At 40.1% G+C, this 18378-nt stretch overlaps 1 protein-coding gene across 7 annotated transcripts in view; it reads right to left on the reverse strand.

Annotated features, from left to right (window-relative positions):
- Nucleotides 1-230: 230 nt before the first annotated feature.
- LOC124545291 (protein bric-a-brac 1-like) overlaps nt 231-18378 on the reverse strand; it is a 68049-nt gene continuing 49901 nt past the window's right edge. For 6 of the 7 annotated variants that reach the window (XM_047124179.1, XM_047124180.1, XM_047124184.1 and 3 more), the window contains exon 5: nt 231-1412. In XM_047124179.1, the coding sequence (XP_046980135.1) occupies nt 1153-1412 (260 nt within the window). In that variant the 3' untranslated portion in view covers nt 231-1152. The remainder of the gene's footprint in view (nt 1413-18378) is intronic. The other variant, XM_047124183.1, reaches the window with a different exon arrangement.

An 18378-nucleotide genomic window follows, 5' to 3' on the forward strand; every position in this document is an offset into this window, starting at 1 on the left:
TTCAGTTGAGGAACAGACCTCCAATCCCCCCGACGTTGTGGACGCAAGGAATTGGCAGTGATTAGCACCACAAATCATGCAGAAAGGCACCTGAAGTATCAAAAATTCTGTCTGAATAAAAAAAAAAAAATTCCTATTAATATTTATGGAAGATACACATACGAATATAAATGATTATTACAAAAAAAGTTGCATACTGGAGAACTATAAAAAATATGTGATACTCCTAATAACAACAATGCTTAGTATAAAATATCAGCTCAACTTGTACATACGCAGCAAAAGTGCTACACAACAATTTTTCTGTCACCTAGTTGAATTATGTGTGGTTGGTTTAACGAGCTACCACTTAGGAGGTGTGAACTGAGAAAAACATGTGGTTAGCCAATGTGACCACCACCCTTTCAAGGTGTCTGCGACCGTGATTAGTTAAGGTTACAATTGGCCCTCAAAGAGCTATGCCACCTTCTAACCAATAAACAAACACACAGAATTTTCTTTATTGCACACATACCCCAGCACAACAGTTCCTTCTGTTAATTTATTTTGTGATCAGTGGCACGATAATTAGGCCTAAATCTTCATAGAATTACATGCATTCAGCTACAAAAATATGATTATATTTTTTCCAAGAAATGACACACATTTTGACCAAAAGGTTTATTGAAACTCTGAGTGTGTGAATTATACCATAGCAATCCATATTTGTATAAATGAGCACCATCTTTGACAACTTCAAAAAACAAAAACTGCGTGGATATTAAAACTTGTTTATATGGCCAATATGACTCCTCCAGCACAGTCCTATTGCTAAGAAATGAAATTTAACTTAGATTCGTATCTTCTGAGTTCACAAAATCATATTTTACCTCAAAAAATGCTGTTATGTAACACAGGTTATATCATGTAATGGTTCACATGCCTCATAAGAGTCTCTAAGATATTAAACTAAATTTCAATGAACATCATGCTAATGGCACCATAAATCACCAATCAAATATGTCAGTTGGATTGTCAACTAACTACAGTTCACTTCAATGTGTATGAATCAGTCTTAGTGAACAACTAGCCACTGAGATACAGCACTTCATAAGAATGCACGCAACAGGTACCGAGTTGCACTTCCACTTATTTGCCACAGTACTTTCAATATTACACACACACAATACGGCCAGCATGAGTGTGGATGCGCCTCAATGGCGCTCCATGGTAAAGGACGAGGTGCTTACGAAGGTAGTGTTTGTTCTTAAGTAACTTCGGACAACAAGGACATGTGATGAATTGGGCTGGTAGGTGCACATTTTGAATGTGTTGCTTCAGGTTGCCTGAGTTACTGAACATCCTATGGCACAGGTGGCACGGGCGTGGCTGCCTGCTGCACTGCGATCTTCTCTTCTGACGTCTAATGACATCTGCAACAGTAACAGGTGGGGGAAGGGTTCTGCTCACTGCCCATCGAAAAGGTGTACATCACGAAGTTGCCTTCCTTTCACTATCCAAAGCAGTGTAAAGGAACACATAAAATGGGGAAAAATATGTATTTAATCAGTTCTGTACTCTTCATTAATGATTAAACCCCTACTTGTGAAACAACATTACAACATATGACTCCCTTACAGGTACCCGAATTTTGCACTACGGCTTCCATGGTCACTACCATTAACTATGCAGATGTTCACTCAAAAGCAACACAATTTTTTCTCTCTCAGTGAACCAAAAATATACTACAGTTCTATATTACATATACAATATCTGTGATATATCAGCAGCATTAATGCAAAAAATTCTGTTAGTGTGGTTCACGATTAGGATTTTTAGTTTTTTAGTTCAAGATAAAAAATTCATTCTCATAAAAAAAAGTCACAACAGAATAAAAGTATGTCACTGTTGAGATGACAGCAATACTGTGATTTCATATCAAACTGAGCTTGAGATTTATTTTTAAATTATGTCACAGTTTTCTGAATCTACAGAAGTTCAATCTTACTGCACTGAAAAAAATTATCAAAGTAACAAAATTACTTTAGGAAACATAGTTAAAGTTGGTACTTCTGAAGATGAGGAACGAGGTCAATAGGTTTGCTTTTTATGTTGGTAGGTATTTAAATAAATTTGGGTTGCATCAACTGTTGTCATTAATGTTCAAGGGCAGAACCATATATTTTAGATAAATTTCAATTTTTAAAGAAAGGTAAGTATCAATCATGCAGCTAATTCAGAAAAATAACTTTGCATTTAGTGACACACACACATATGCACAGGCGCGCGCACCCACACACACACACACACACACACACACACACACACACACATTTACTCTCTAACTCAGTAACTACAGCAACTCAGTTTATGTTAGGTTAGGAATAAGGGGAAAAAAGAACAATAAAAACACCCAGAGCCCATAAGGCAGTGTTTAATTTGCAAATAACCATGTAGAAACATTAAAAGTAATTGTTAATTAATGAATAACTGCTCCAGTTGCTGCTGAGAACTTAACTGAGTCTGTGAGGACATCAACTGTGACACACATCGCTGGCAAGCGAGGAGAGGAACATTGGTGGACAAGTCAATGATTTCAGTGAGTTCTGTCCACCCCGTTAGCTGAGTGGTCAGCGTGACGGAATGCCATGCCAAGAGGACCGGTTTCGATTCCCAGCTGGGGCAGGAGATTTTCTCCGCTCAGGGACTGGGTTTTGTGTTGCCGTCATCATCATTTCAGCCCATCTCCGATGTGCAAGTCGCCCAATGTGGCGTTGAATGCAATAAATACTTGCCCTCGGCAGCCGAACTTCCCCAAATCGGGGACTCCCGGCCCACAATGCCGTACGCTCATTTCCCCCCCCCCTTTTTTTTCAATGAGTTCTGAGCGATGACATGTTGCAGAGAGGCTACTGTATTGCACTTCTTAAATAAAATATATGTACAACTAACTGCTTTGACTCCGTTATTGGGACACACGCGGTCACTCAGTAGGGAATACTTCCACAGTGGTGACCCCTCGGCAAATGCGAAACACATCATGTTTGTTGTCGCGTCTTACTGAACATTAATGATGCAGCCATTTTTTGTTGTAAATACAGCTCTACCAGCTCCACAGAACAATACATCTGGAATTAATGCGTGTGAAGTGCAATCATTGTACAGATCCTGTGATAAATATGAGTATACTGGGGCTACGAGTGGTATGTTATTGACCAACACAACTCCTACGAAGCCACGACAATGGCAGGCAACAGAGACAACTCACCCTTGGATTTCAAACAGGAATCTACCACTAACTCACAACAGTGCACACACAATCAGAATGTGGACTTTATTTCAAACTGCGATATGCCACACAAGTCGATCGCGATGCCTGCACTGCGTAATGTGACCGAACATCTCCCCTTTCGCACATACCTACACAGGCGGTTGGCTACTACAATGTACCGTGAGTAATGTTTCTTACCATACAGTGATTTCAACAAGTTCCCTCGTCGCCAATACAGGCATGATCGAATGTAACTGCGCCGCAACGTGTCCATTATCTACCTGACACATTCAGATCCCAGACTAAATCGCCACCACGTCAACCTGAAAAACCCACTTTATGTTCTGCAACTGCGGAGTGTGTATTTGAGACATTAAGCATTCTAGACAATAATACTTGATTTGACACCCTGATTTGTCATCTGGCCAAACACACTGAATTAACCAGTAATGTCATTGTAGCTTCTCCTACATAGAACAAGTATGACTTAGTCAAATCAGCACTGCTACAACAGCTATCTCTGACACCTAAGCAACAATTAAAACAGGCTATATATGACGAATATTTGGAATACCGAACACTGTTCTGGCTTTGGTGACAACTCCACACATGCAACTCCCATTCTCCCTGCAGGTTTCCGAATTCAAAATTCGGGAATGCGGGCCACCATAAGCACATCGGCTCACCCAGACAGGTCAAGTTGTTGACAGTCACTATATGTGACTCAAACACATGTCCCTTGACTGCACACCTGGGAGAGGTCTCTGACCTCAATTCCAGGTAGCATTTTTTGGTGGACACTGGATCCGACATTAGCTCAATAGGCTGGAGAACACACCAACTTTTGACAAAACATCAGCTCTAAACTTTGTGTGGCTAATAATTTGAAGATCACAGTGCACAGATCTAATACATACGTCTTATAACTGTCACATGCATCTTTTATGACACAGTTCCGGTAGTGGGATCAATATCCTGTATCACCTCCATCATTCACTGGACATATGACATGTTTCACTCCTGCACCACAATACAGGGCACTGCATGCCACGGCTATTCAGTTTGACAACTTCATTCCCATAGGACACAGCACGATGCACATCCAGGCAGTAGGACAATGATTTTGCATACGTCAACAGACTCAGGGAGTGTGGCATGACAGCAGGAAAACTATTGTTGGCACATCAGCATTACAATGGCTGTTGCAAAGCTTCCGACACACTCCACATTGAGAACGTGTCTCTCCTACAATGCATTGAGGACACATCCACTGCACTCACACTAGCACCTCAAGATCATCTCATGCATCTGCCACTCCAACAAATACAGGGATGTGTGCATGGTCTTGCCGTCACAACCAGCACCTCTATGGCCAGCAAGCCTGAGCATGTGGCAAAGGTGTAAGTTTGTGCAATAAGTAATGGCAGCGTTTGTCGAATCCCAACAATTTCCAGGTTGCCAGTTTGTCACAAGGTGCACTGACTGACTTTGGCCAAGATATGTGGCACTAAGATGGTGACTGAAGAACTGTTAGCAGGCAGGCATAGTTCACCAATCAGACAGTTCGTCGGCGTCACCAATCAAATTATTGCTGAAAAAGCACATTACTCTAAGACTCTGTGGCAACTACAGATTTCTTAACACCAGTACAATGCATGACAGCTACCTAGTACCCAATAAACAAGATTTCACGCACTTGCTAGCAGGCACAACACTATTCATTGTGACTGACTGTAAAAAAGCTTACCTACAAATCCCCATTCACAAAGACAACATTACAAAAATCGCAATTATAACATCGTTCAGTACCTCTGAATATGCCTATGTGGATGAATCCTTATTTTTTCAGCTACCTCTGAAGAACATGGCCAACACCTTGAACAAGTTTCACCACCATAAATGACATAAGTGTGTTGATCAGACCAACATTGGACCAAGCTCTGTCAATTCTTACGAATTTTTAACTTGTACCAGCAGCACCTGTCACAAGCCATGGCTCTGCAAATATTCCTCACAGACACGCTAACAGGATCTAACAAGCAAAGGAAGAGAAGGTTGAGTGGACTGCAAAGATGAAGGATGCTTCTGACCTCATTAAGGACCGTGTCGCACACAAAATCACACTAGCTCCCCCCCCCCCCCCCCCCCCCCCCCCCCCCCCCGCCCTTCCTGCCACAAACAGCTCACAGATACCATGGACACAAGTGACACCATGATTAGCACCATTCTGCAACAACTAGTGGCCAGGGAGGTTCAGACCCTCCAGTTCTTCTCACGGAAACTCACGTCCTCTCAAAGCAAATGATTGGCCTTTGACTGAGAAAGAAGCAATGACATATGTTCGTGAAGGTATCAAAGAGCATCATGTTATAGTGTTTACAGTTGATGCCATACAGCATCCATTGAAGAACGTCAGTCTCTGATACTACCGACACCTGGGCCTTGTCGCTCTGTATACTACAGATATACAACACCTGCACGGAATTGACAGCAGCATCACTGCCCACTTATCATCACAGTCTGCTTCTCACAAGTCAATGTCATCTCCCTCCAACTAGATATGAGAAACTAGCCACCAACCAGCACAACGACACAAGCACTGCAGAGTTGATGTGCAACCACAATACCGACAACGAACCGAACAAAGCACTGTCCCAAGGACTGAAATGCTGATCGTCTACAATATACCCTACAACAGTATTCGGTCATTAGTGCCATAAACAATACCCTGTGCAATTTTCCACCAACTCAACAGCCTGTGCCACCAAGGCATCAGAACCAGAATCCATCTCATTACAGAACACCACCATGTACACATCAATCTCATCAGCCCTCTACCAGAGTCAGAGGGATTCAAGTATTCACTGTCAATGACAGACAGAGCTTCCCGGTGGGTGAGAGCAGCCCCGTTCCCTCAAGGACATCATGGCAGAGTCCATCACCTGTGCCATTGTATAAATATGGATGATGTGGATGGTGCATTTCAGAATGCCGGACATGATAACTACCAGTCAAGGCCACCAGTGCGAGTCTGAACTCTTTGGTACCCAGTGTAACATCTGTGGAATCAAGCGTAACTGCACTACAGCCTATCGTCCCCAGGGAGCAGGTTAGTCAAACAGTGGCACAGGACTCTCAAAGCCATCTTTATGTGCCACGGCAGATTGTGGACTGAAGCTTTGCAGTGAATACTACACAGCATCTAAACCACCTTTAAGGAGGAACTACAAGCATCCCTGGCCAAAATATTATACGAGGAATTATTGGCGCTTTCTGCAATTTCATTCGGCCTATGCAAGATTCCAAGCATACGGACCTCCTGGCATTAGTTCAATGAATGAAACACCACACCACATCAGATACATTCATGTCCATTCCCGCTCCGCATTAGGTGGCCCCGGTGTTTTTACATAAAGCTCTCTCCAACTGTGAACACATATTGTTATGGGAAGACTTGGTCTGACCAGCACTACAGCCACTGTACAAGAGGGCCCATCAAGTTCTTAGAGAGACACACTTGCATTTGACATTCTGATTAATGACAAACTAATGACCATTTTGATTAACTGCCTGAAACCAGGATGGGTTCTCCAGGACTACATCGCCTCGGATGCTACGAACAGTGATGACAACCACCATCCTCTAAACAGCGTGAGGAAACCAACCCAAAACAGCTCTACCTGCCATCACTAGGCTGTCTCAGAGACTTCAACACTGACAACATCACCATCAAACTGATTAATAATGATCTTTGCCTCATAGCTTGCAACAAAGATGCTCAGGCAGGCGACTTTGCACGCATCCGATGCCTTGACCATGAGTACACCCCACCTAGTGACATCAACCGTGCCTCCATATCATACCACCTTTCAACATATGGTGTCCTCACAGTCATCTGCCTGCTACGATTCCCCATCTACGCCCTCTCTCAGGCTGGGGTGGATCCTGCTGCAGAGGCAATCACAAAAAAATGGTTCAAATGGCTCTGAGAACTATGTGACTTAACTTCTGAGGTCATCAGTTGCCTAGGACTTAGAACTAATTAAACCTAACTAACCTAAGGACATCACACACATCCATGCCCGAGGCAGGATTTGAACCTGCGACCGTAGCGGTTGCTCGGCTCCAGACTGTAGCGGCTAGAATCTAGAACCGCATGGCCACTCCGGCAGGCGATCACACCACGGCCACTCCTCTCATCCCCCCCCCCCCCCTTCGCCCCAGATGCCCTGCTAGAGTCCCAGTTCAGGCACACCAGGTGCCTTCTGCACCGCTTGCTCCCACACGAACACCAGCACCGTACATGACACGATTTTGAGAATCGGTCCAACTGTGCCCTGCAGAAAGCCAGCTATAAGACATGACACAGCACACCTGTGCACACCAGTCTAGCCAAACGACAACACAGTTCACATCTTCCCTTCAGTGTTCCACACTATGACAGGGGGTCTCTGTGGGGATATTGATGGTAACATGCATCATTGGCAAGTGAGGAGAGGAACATCTGTGGACAAGTCAAAGGCTTCAGTGCATTCTCAGCTACAATACAATGTGGAATGTTACTGCATCGTGGTTTGCGAATAACAGGTAACTAACCCCTTCAACTCCGTTACTGAGACATTCCCTGTCACCTGATACGGAATACTTCCATTAGTCCAGTATAAGTGTCTGGCATTTTCAAGTGGTTATGAAAAATTATGCTGTACAGAAGCTACATCCACGTGATGAGTCACACGGATTCAAAAATATTATGTGCCCAATAACATTGTGTCAACAGTAGCTTTAACGGTTATTAATTAATAAACAAATAGTTGCAGAATTAACAGATGAAGACACTAGTAAAAGTAATTTTGTCCCATCCTGGATAGTTTTTTGGGTTGTTACTAAAATCTAAATCATTCAACACTTTTTGTCATTATTTTGTTGGGTGGTATAAAAACTGCTTTAATAATTTACATTAACACAGAATTATTACTTTTTCAGAGACTGGATAAAACAACATAAGCTGAATGTATGAGAAGACTCCAAGAAAAGCTGAAGGAATATGTCAACAAGTACAACACCTATAAAGAAAAAGAAAGAGAACGGAATAGAAGAAGATGGGCAAATACAAAGATAAGCATCCAATTGCGAACAATCTTTAATTGAACGTTTCAAGAAGGTAACTCAAATAAAAAGAAAGGACAGGGTTAAACTAAAATCTGTTCCGAATGAAGATAAGCTTGAGACCTGTGCCTCCCAGTTAGGATTGTATAAATGTCATCACAGTCCCTTGGCAAAGCTGCTTCTCAGGTAAGGAAGAAGCTTCCTTCTAGCTGCTAAAATATCAGCAGTCATAAAAAAAACTGGTCTATGAGAGCCTGACTAAAAAGATAGCAAAGCATATTTTCTCAATACACGAGAAAACTGCATCTCATAAGCTTATAGATAACAATACAAGATTTTTTAACAATTGATGAAATCAGCAGGTAAACAACTGGTATAAAGGATGTCTAGTCTATTGCAAGCCCAGCAATTGGGAGAAAGAGTTTGCTTCTAGAAATGTCTCACATGAACATGACAGTAAAGGAAGCTCTTTTTTCTTCTCAAATAAGAAAATGCAAATATTGACATAAAGATTTCAAACTTTTACTACTTGTGGCCTCAAAATGTCTTTCAAGTCCCTGAAACACTATATATGAGAGTGGATTTCTTCACTGAGATCAATCACAAAAGAATAGGCAGTTACCATGACCTTACGAGTCTTGTTTTCTGTGATCTAGAAAGAGAAACATCTGTGACACACGAATGTAAGGAGCCATCAGGAATTTGGACAAGTTAACTGATGGAAAATTGGATTAATGTGAAACAATTTCTTAGAAACAATGGATCAGACATGAATGTCACCCTAAACGGATTACTCCTAATGGAACTATTGATGAAGCTATCATCGAGCTTCAGTCTAAACTCGAGAAATTAAAAGAGTACTTTTTTGTCAAAGGGATGCAATCTGCTGGTTTCAGGAATGTGAAAGCATGAGTTGGTTGGTTGACTGATTTGGGGGAGGGGACCAAACAGAGAGGCCATCGATCCCATAGGATTAAGGAAGGATGGGGAAGGAAGTCGTCCGTGTCCTTTCAGAGGAACCATCCAGGCATTTGCCTGAAGTGATTTAGGGAAATCATGGAAAACCTAAATCAGGATGGCCGGATGTGGGTTTGAACTGTCGTCCTCCCGAATGCGAGTCCAGTGTACTAACTACTATGCCACCTCACTTGATGCATAAGTAACAAAATTACTTGGGGATAGATTAAAAAAAAAAAAAGTAGTACTGCCACAAGATAACATACAAAGGCTCACTGGAGCCGTATACAGATTACAGTGATCACTGTATGTGCTTGGCTCCAAACAGAATGACAACATTTGCAGTTGTGAGTGATGAACTGTGTACCAACAAGTATTCAGTTTATGCTTGTTGTTGTTGTTGGTGGTGATGGTGGTGGTGTGGTCTTCAATCTGAAGGCAGGTTTGTTGCAGCTCTCCATGCTATTCTGCCTTGTGCAAGCCTTTTCATCTCCGAATAACTATTGCAACTAACAGCCTTCTCCCCTCGACTCTTATAACTGTGATCTTCCCAGAGGTTGGATTTTATCAGTTTTTCTATTCTTCTGTAGACAATGTGTGTTAATATTTCGCAACCATGACTTATTAAGCTGATAGTTCAGTAATTTTCAAACCTGTAAGCAACTGCTTTCTTTGGAACTGGAACTGTAACAGTCTCCTTGAAGTCAGAGGGTATTTCACATGTCTCATACATCTTGCAGACCACAGGGAAGTTTCGTCATGACTGGCTCTCCCAAGGCTGTCAGCAGTTCTGGCAAGAGTGTCATCTACTCCCGGGGCCTTGCTTCAACTCTGGTTTTTCAGTGCTCAGTCAAGTTCTCGCAGAATCTATTTTACCATCTCATCTTCCTCTACATCATCTAGCATTCTTATAATATTGCCTTGAAATTCATCTACATTGTACAGACCCTCTAGATATTCCTTCCACATTTCAGCTTTCTGTTCTTTGCTTTGGACAAGTTTTTCATTTGAGCTCATGATATTCATACAGTTGCTTCTCTTTCTCTAAAAGCCCCTTTAATTTTCCTGTAGGTGGTACCTATCTTTCTCCTCATGAAATAGGCTTCTAAGGCCTTACGTTTGTCCTCTAGTCATTCCTGCTTACTCACTTTCCGCTTCCTGTTAATCTCATTTTTTAGATTTGTATTCCCTTTCACCTACTTCATTTGCTGTCCTGTTATATTTTCTTCTTTCATTGATTAAATGTGATATCTCCTGTGTTAACCATGGGTTTCTACTATGTTTTGTCTTTCTACCTACCATCCGTCTTCTACTGTATTTCTTTCGCCTGTTCTCGTCAACCACTGCTTACTGCTACCCCTGAAACTCTCAGTAACCTCTGGTTTGTGCAACTTATCCAGGTCCCATCTCCTAAATTTCCTACCGTTTTGCAATTTCTTCAGTTTTAATCTACAGATCGTAACTAGTAAATTGTGGTCACGATCCATATCCATGCTTGTTAGAAAACAATTAAAAATAAACTCAAACAAGAGCTTCCATACTTGACTTTGGTTATAATTTTTTCTGAAGGTTGCACAGAGCAAGGGAGGGGGGAGAGGGAAATGGGTGGAAAAGTGGAAACAGGAGGGGGAGTGGGAAATGGGTGAACAAGGGAAAATAGGTGGGAGGAGGAGGAGGAGGAGGGAGGGGGGGGGGGGGGGAGAGAGAGAGGGGGAGAGAGAGAGAGAGAGAGAGAGAGAGAGAGAGAGAGAGAGAGAGAGAAACGCACGTATGGGGGTGGGGTGAGGGAGAGGCAGGTGGTGGGAGGGAGCAGCACACAATCTGGATGGGAAAAGAATAGTGTGAACAGAAGGGAGAAGGGAAAAGATAAGGTGAGAGAATGGGAAACAGGTTTGTGAAGGTTTAGACCAGCAAGAATGTGAGAGTGCAGGTTAGGCTGGAGAGACAATCCCCACCCGTGCAGAGAAACTTGTGCTGGAAGAAAGTAACCAAATGGCTTCAACACTTTGGCGGTGGCCACTGATGTGAAGAGACAGTTACATTTAATTGTCATGGCCACAAAGAAAAGCCGTACAATAATGCAGCAAAGCTAATACATAACATGGCTGCTTTCACACCTGGCCCTGTCTTTAACTGAGCAGGAAATGCCTCTGACTAGACTGCAGTAGCAGGTGGTGGATGGGTGTATGGGACAGGTCTTGCACCTAGACTGAATACACGGGAATGCCCCATGGGCTGTAGGACTGGGAGCAGGATTGGAAGTAGGATGGAGAAGGATATTTTGTAGGTGGGTGGGTGGTGGCACATTATTTTGGGTGATGTGGGTAGGATTTTGAGTAGGGTATCCCTTATGTCAGGGCCTGACAAAAGGTAGTCAAAGTCCTGGTGAAGGATGTGGTTGAGTTTTTTAACGATTTGAGACATAGTGGCTTCATTTGAATCTGCCCAGCTTTTTATTTTTTCTCAGCCAACTGACAGAATCCTCCTGCTCTCATTGCTGTACAGTGCTGCCATCTGCAGAAATTTTTGTAAACAGAACCACAGTGTTTTGTTGCCTTAAGAAAGTTTCTAATACTGGTGTCTACTTCAGTTATGATGGCTGCTGTTCAATTTAGCCCAGCAAACATTTCTCGCGCATATATAAGGTAGGTCCCTAGATGTTTATGTTTGAAAATGTTGTAGATTAATGAGTAATATGTTAATATATGAAACAAAATACACAGTTACCACAATATGTGCAACAATAGGGTGGCTTCATATGGGGCCATCATGTTTAATCATGTCTGTCCAAACTTAACCTATATTTTTTCCTCCCAGAACCCAATATCTAGGAAAATGCTCTCTGAGAAAGAAATATTGGAAATTTTGGACATGTTCCATCCGAGCCCAAATTAGGAAATGATGAAAGTGACCTTGATATCAATCCTGATCCTGTACGCTGAAGAAAGTGGCATTGAGAAGCCAACACTCAATATCCTGGGAGGTCTAATAATTCCTGAGAGTGAAAGTGGTGGTGGTGATAGTTTTAGCAGCAATGACAATGTGCCTTTATCTTCTATTGCCCCTAATAAGTAGAGCAAAATTTATTGTGGTAGTACAAGTGTCCTGACTTCAAGGAGCATGTTGGTGTAAAGGGCAAATCAAAAGATGATGGTAACAACATGGCACCACCAGTTATTTTCTATGGTGATCTCACTGAACATTTAATATTCCAAACTAACTTATACGCCACTCAAAATACCAAACCATTCAAACCTATACACAAAGATGAAATGCTAGTTTTTCTAGCAATAAATATTCCCATGAGAATAAAATGACCTTACAGTTACCGTGACTGTTGGGTTTGCCATGAAGCGTTGACCGACAATTATGTTAAGTTCACTTATGCCCCTAAATAGATCTGGATGGCTACTATCACACATTCATTTGAATGAAAACAACATGATGCCAAGAAGGAATACTCCAAATTACAGTAAGCCTTATCAGATAAGATTGCTTGACATACTGAATAAAAAATTCAAAGAGAATTTTGCCCTTCATAAAATGCAAGCAGTTGATGAATACATGGTGAAATTCAAAGATAGTATTACTTATAACAATACATGCCCAAGAAATCCATCAAAAGATATAAAGTATGGCTTTGAACTGATAACTTAGGATTTGTTTGTGATTTTCAAGTGTACAGTGGGAAAAAAATACAGCTGAAGTTAATTTAGGACAAAGAGTTGTACTTGATTTGTGCTAGTGTCTGAAAGGAAAATGTTACCATTTTTTTTTTATAGCCACTTCACAAGTTTGCCATTTGCTGAAAAGATAAAATAAGTGGGATGCCTCGTTGTGGTACTGTCAGGTGTTATCACAAAGGTTTGCCAGAACTAAAGCATGTTAAAGAACTCAGTAGAGGGGAATCTGACTGGTCAGTAAGAAATGATGGAATAGTCTGTATAAAATTAAATGTCAAATGCACTGTAATGTTTTAATCTCCTATCAATTCTCCAGATGATGCTTTTGTTGTAAGCCGGCTGATGGTAGCATAAAGCAAATTGTCTGTCCTAGCATTGCTAAGGCATATCATGGGAATACCGGATGCACTAGCAAAGCCGACATGTTACAATCATTCTATACAATTAACAGAAAAGCAATAAGGTCCTGGTTAAGATTGTTTTGGTATTTTATACATGATTCAGTTGTAAATTCATTTATTTTGTACACTCTGTGCAACACTGGTAAGTGTTTATGACTCAAAGAATTTAGAAAGAATATTGTAACTGGTTTAGTAGGTATTAGACATATGACAGGTCCACCAGGTTCATCATGTAGTACACCACTCCCTAAGAGATTCAAACCAAAAGTGTACATGGAAACAAGAAAGCTGGAAGCAAAACATATGCCATAGTATGAGCCTCCAAAATGTTGTGCGGGCTGATGCTCATTATCTGACAGGAATTGTTTCATTCCCTTCCATAATTAGTTAGTCTATTCAAGGTAAGCTGTGTGTTTTTATGTATTGTGTGTGTTACTAAAATTTGCCACAGTAACTTCAAATGGAGTCATGCCCTAACTGGTATGCAAATGTATGAAAAAATTAATAAATTGTCATTTTCATTTCCTTATTGTGTATTTGATTTAATTTAATCAGGTTCCACCTGAAACTCAGTGGTTTTTTGTTCTGTGTCTCAAAGCGTTAAGGACAGGGTGACAATGGGTGATCAGAGGAGTGTTGATAGATGGATGATTAACAGGTTTACTGGAGTCAGGTAAGGAGATGGCATGGGAGATTTCTTTATGGTTGAGCTGGATAGGATGTTGTCTGTCAATAAAGGCTCCGGTAAGGTTATCGGTTATCTTGATAACTGCTGCTTTCCACCTCAGATGTGGCATCCACGAGTGGTGAGACTATTGATATGGAACGGGTGACAGCTGTCATAGTGGAGGTACTGTTGGTGGTTAGTATGCCTAATATGAACAGACATATTTATGGAGTCATCTGAGAAGTGTAGAAGAAAATTAATGATAGCAAATATGTACGTAAGTACACATCAAAGTATTCCAATATACAGAAACATCAATTAGTACTGTACTTACACTAAAATCAAACTTTAGCGCAAAGCTCACGAAAGTGAACAAATAGCCTGAATACTATACAAATCTCATCTTGTGTACGCATATTTTGCAGTGCCGATGTCCATTCGAATAGAATCAGTGCCAGGCTGAGTGTGGTGACTAAGCTATCAAAGAAGTAAACAAACGTCAGTAGATGGTGATAGTATTAACTGCAGAAAGCAAATGAAAGAACAGCTTTACAAATTTCTATGCACTGCAATTAAGTATGTGTCAGAACCTTGTGGACAACTTGACAAAAGTACATTTATGCTACTTTTATGGAGGAGAAACTCATATACAAACATCATGAAATGAATGTCATTACGTAACAACATGATCAACTTTACAGAGATAGTCTTAGTCAATAATCAGAACAGAAGACAGTTTCAACCATTAACTTGTGTCGTACAATATAATCGTAAAACCAATATAGGTAATAAATAAAATATAAGTTTTGAAGAAAGAAGTTTCCAACCATCACTAAACAAAAGGTGACATAAGTATCACTAAATGTAGTCGTACCATAACAGATGAACATGTACTAAATAACAATCATTTAGGTATTTCCCGGATTGGTGGGAACAACTTAAAACAAAAAGAACTATTATACAATAAAAGGGGACTTTTTTTTTTAATTTTTAGCTTAATGTTAGATCATATAACTGTCCAGCTGTTTTCATTTTACAGCCATCACAAAAAGAAACGTTACACGAGTTCCTGCTATAATTTAATCTAATCTAATCCTAATACTGTAATCATTACACTAGGCGAATAAACAATGGATGACATACAATATAACCACTTCGGTAAGCCTAGATGAGTGGCAACAATTTGAAATAAAATATTACAATTTTACCTTTATTTTTCATCAAAAAATGTAAAAGTATAATATCAGAAATGTATAACAACTCAGTTTGAAGTCAAACATTACAATTTTTACCTTTATTTTATATTAAAAAATGTAAAAGTATAAAATCAGAAATGTATAACAACTCAGTTGGAAGTAGGTATGGGAAGACGTCCAAAAACGCCTTAGCATACAGTACAGTACAGTAAGGATCATTGATTGACAAAAAACTGTTACCTAGGCAATCGTAATGCTAAAATAGTGGTCATACTATTTCAGAGTTAATGGATTCCATTTGAACTTATATGGAATGCACTGCGAACATGTCTAACAGTATGGAATTGTAGAGCTACATATAACAAAATAAGCTCATTGAACTGCTAGTGAAACCCAAATGTTGATATTTTGTAAGGTTAACTACAATGTAGTACACATGTAATATAATTGTATTCAATACAAGCAGTTAAATTTATGGTGCCCATAATGTGGAATGCATGGCGAGGTAACATGCACAAGTTGTGATAAAATTGTAAAGTAAGTCAAATGAATAACATGAAGTACTAATATTGGCGAAATGAAAAGTACTGATGCACTATGCATCATCTGCAATTGAAGGAGCTACACAGCGAGGCAGGTACAACCCGGTGGTAGCCTACGAGAACAGTGGATACATCTCTTGCAGTTGAGTAATCTATAGAGTAAGCCTGGAACATCAGATCACCCACAAAAATGGTGGCATTATCTATCAGTGCAGAAGATACTAACCAACCAATCCCTTCTTCTAGTCAAGTTGTGCCACAAATTCCTCTTCTCCCCAATTCTATTCAGTACCTCCTCATTAGTTATGTGATCTACCCATCTAATCTTTGGCATTCTTCTGTAGCACCAAATTTCGAAACCTTCTAGTCTCTTCTTGTCCATACTATTTATCATCCATGTTTCACTTCCATACATGGCTACACTCCATACAAATACTTTCAGAAAAGAATTCCTGACATTTAACAAACTTCTCTTCTTCAGAAACGTTTCCCTTGCCGTTGCCAGTCTACATTTTATATCCTCTCTACTTTGATCATCATCAGTTATTTTGCTCCCCAAATAGCAAAACGCATCTACTACTTTAAGTGTCACATTTCCTAACCTAATTTCCTCAGCATCACCTGATTCATTTCGACTACATTCCATTCTCCTCGTTTCGCTTCTGTTGATGTTCATCTTATACCCTCCTTTCAAGACACCGTCCATTCCGTTCAACTGCTCTTCCAAGTCCTTTGCTGTCTCTGACAGAATTACAATATCAGCAGCAAACCTCAAAGTTTTTATTTCTTCTCCATGGATTTTAATTCCTACTCCAAATTTTTCTTTTGTTTTCTTTACAACTTGCTCAATATACAGATTGAATAACATCGGGGATAGGCTACAACCCTGTCTCACTCCCTTCCCAACCACTGCTTCCCTTTCACGCGCGTTCACTCATAACCGTCATCTGGTTTCAGTACAAATTGTACATAGCCTTTTGCTCCCTGTATGTATTTCAAATTCTTACAAAATGTGTAACAGACAACAATGAGGGGCGGCATGCTATCAGCAAGAAGCCACGCTTCTTTGTTTTCAAATGCTGTCCCAAAGCACTAGAATATGAGTGCTCTCTGTATCGAGTACAAAAATCTCTCCCCATTTTACCAATACAGAAATTCTCGCAATCTCCATGTCGTATCTTATATACACCTAGTTCACTAAAAATAATTCTTGGTTTCTGTACTAAGTCATGCCTTAATCGCAGGTGAAAATTATCTCTTGGTTTAAATGGGATATTGGTATTAGCTTTGTTCAAAACTTTTGCAATTTTGTCAAATTGGGAGGGGGGTCATTGCAGGTTAGACTAACAATACGACCTTTTATATCCTCTTTTTTGACTACCTTGGATTTCTTCTTTTGTATAGACTAAAACAATTTACAAATACTTTTAGCTCTATACCCATTTGCTACACCCACTAGAATAATGATCTGCAATTCCTCACTCCTTGCCTCCTGATTTACACCCAACCTCAAAAATCTGTGTATCATGGTGAGAAAATACATCCATTTGTACATGCTTGGATGACATAAATCTTTATTAATTATAACATCAGTGCAAGTGGTTTTACAAAATACACTTAAAACAAGATCATTGTCTTTCTTAGTACTAAACAGATCCAAATAATTTAGTGAATCATTCACTTCCACTTTGAAAGCGAGTTTAATATTAGGGCACGTAGAACTGAAATGGGCACATAAATTAGAAATGTCATCATCACAGCCTTCATACAAAGTAATACGTAATCTACATAATGATGATATGATTTAATTTAAGACTCTATACAAAATGTATCTCGGATTTGACCCATTTGCTCTAAGGTTGTTTAGATAAGTCATAATCATCTAGAATTCGTGAGCTAGATATGACACAACTATTATAGCTGAATATATGTTAGTACCTTCCACCCTATTAGATAGTGCCACCATTTTCATTGGCTGATCTGATGTGGCTGTCTTGCCAGGCTTCCTCTATAGATTCATTCAAAAGATGGAGCCACTGTTCTCACATGCTACCACCAGCTTGTACCTGTCTCACTGTGTAGCTCCTTTAATTACAGATGAGGCATAGATCATCAGTACTTTGCATTTCAATAATTTAGTACTTCATGTTAATCAGTTGACTTACTTTGAAATTTTATCACAACATGTGCATGCTACCTCACCATGCGTTCCACATTATGAGCACAGTAAATTTAACTTCTTTTATCAAATATAATTACATTCTATGTATATTACATTGTGGTTAATCTTACGAAAGATGAATGCTTGGGATTTGCTAGAAATTCAACGAGCTTATTTTGTTACATATAGCTCTACAATTCCACAGTGTTATACACGTTCACAATGCATTCCGCGTAAGTTCAAATGGAATCCATTAATTCCAAAATATTATGGCCACTATTTTGGCATTATGACTGCCTAATCTTCAGTTTTTTGTCAACAAGTGATCCTAACTTTAAATGCTCAATCACAAATGCTAAGACATTTTTGGACATCCTTGTGCATCTACTTCAAGCAGAGTTGTTATACATTTCTC

Source organism: Schistocerca americana, chromosome 8 (assembly GCF_021461395.2).
Source record: "Schistocerca americana isolate TAMUIC-IGC-003095 chromosome 8, iqSchAmer2.1, whole genome shotgun sequence".
Taxonomy (NCBI): domain Eukaryota; kingdom Metazoa; phylum Arthropoda; class Insecta; order Orthoptera; family Acrididae; genus Schistocerca; species Schistocerca americana.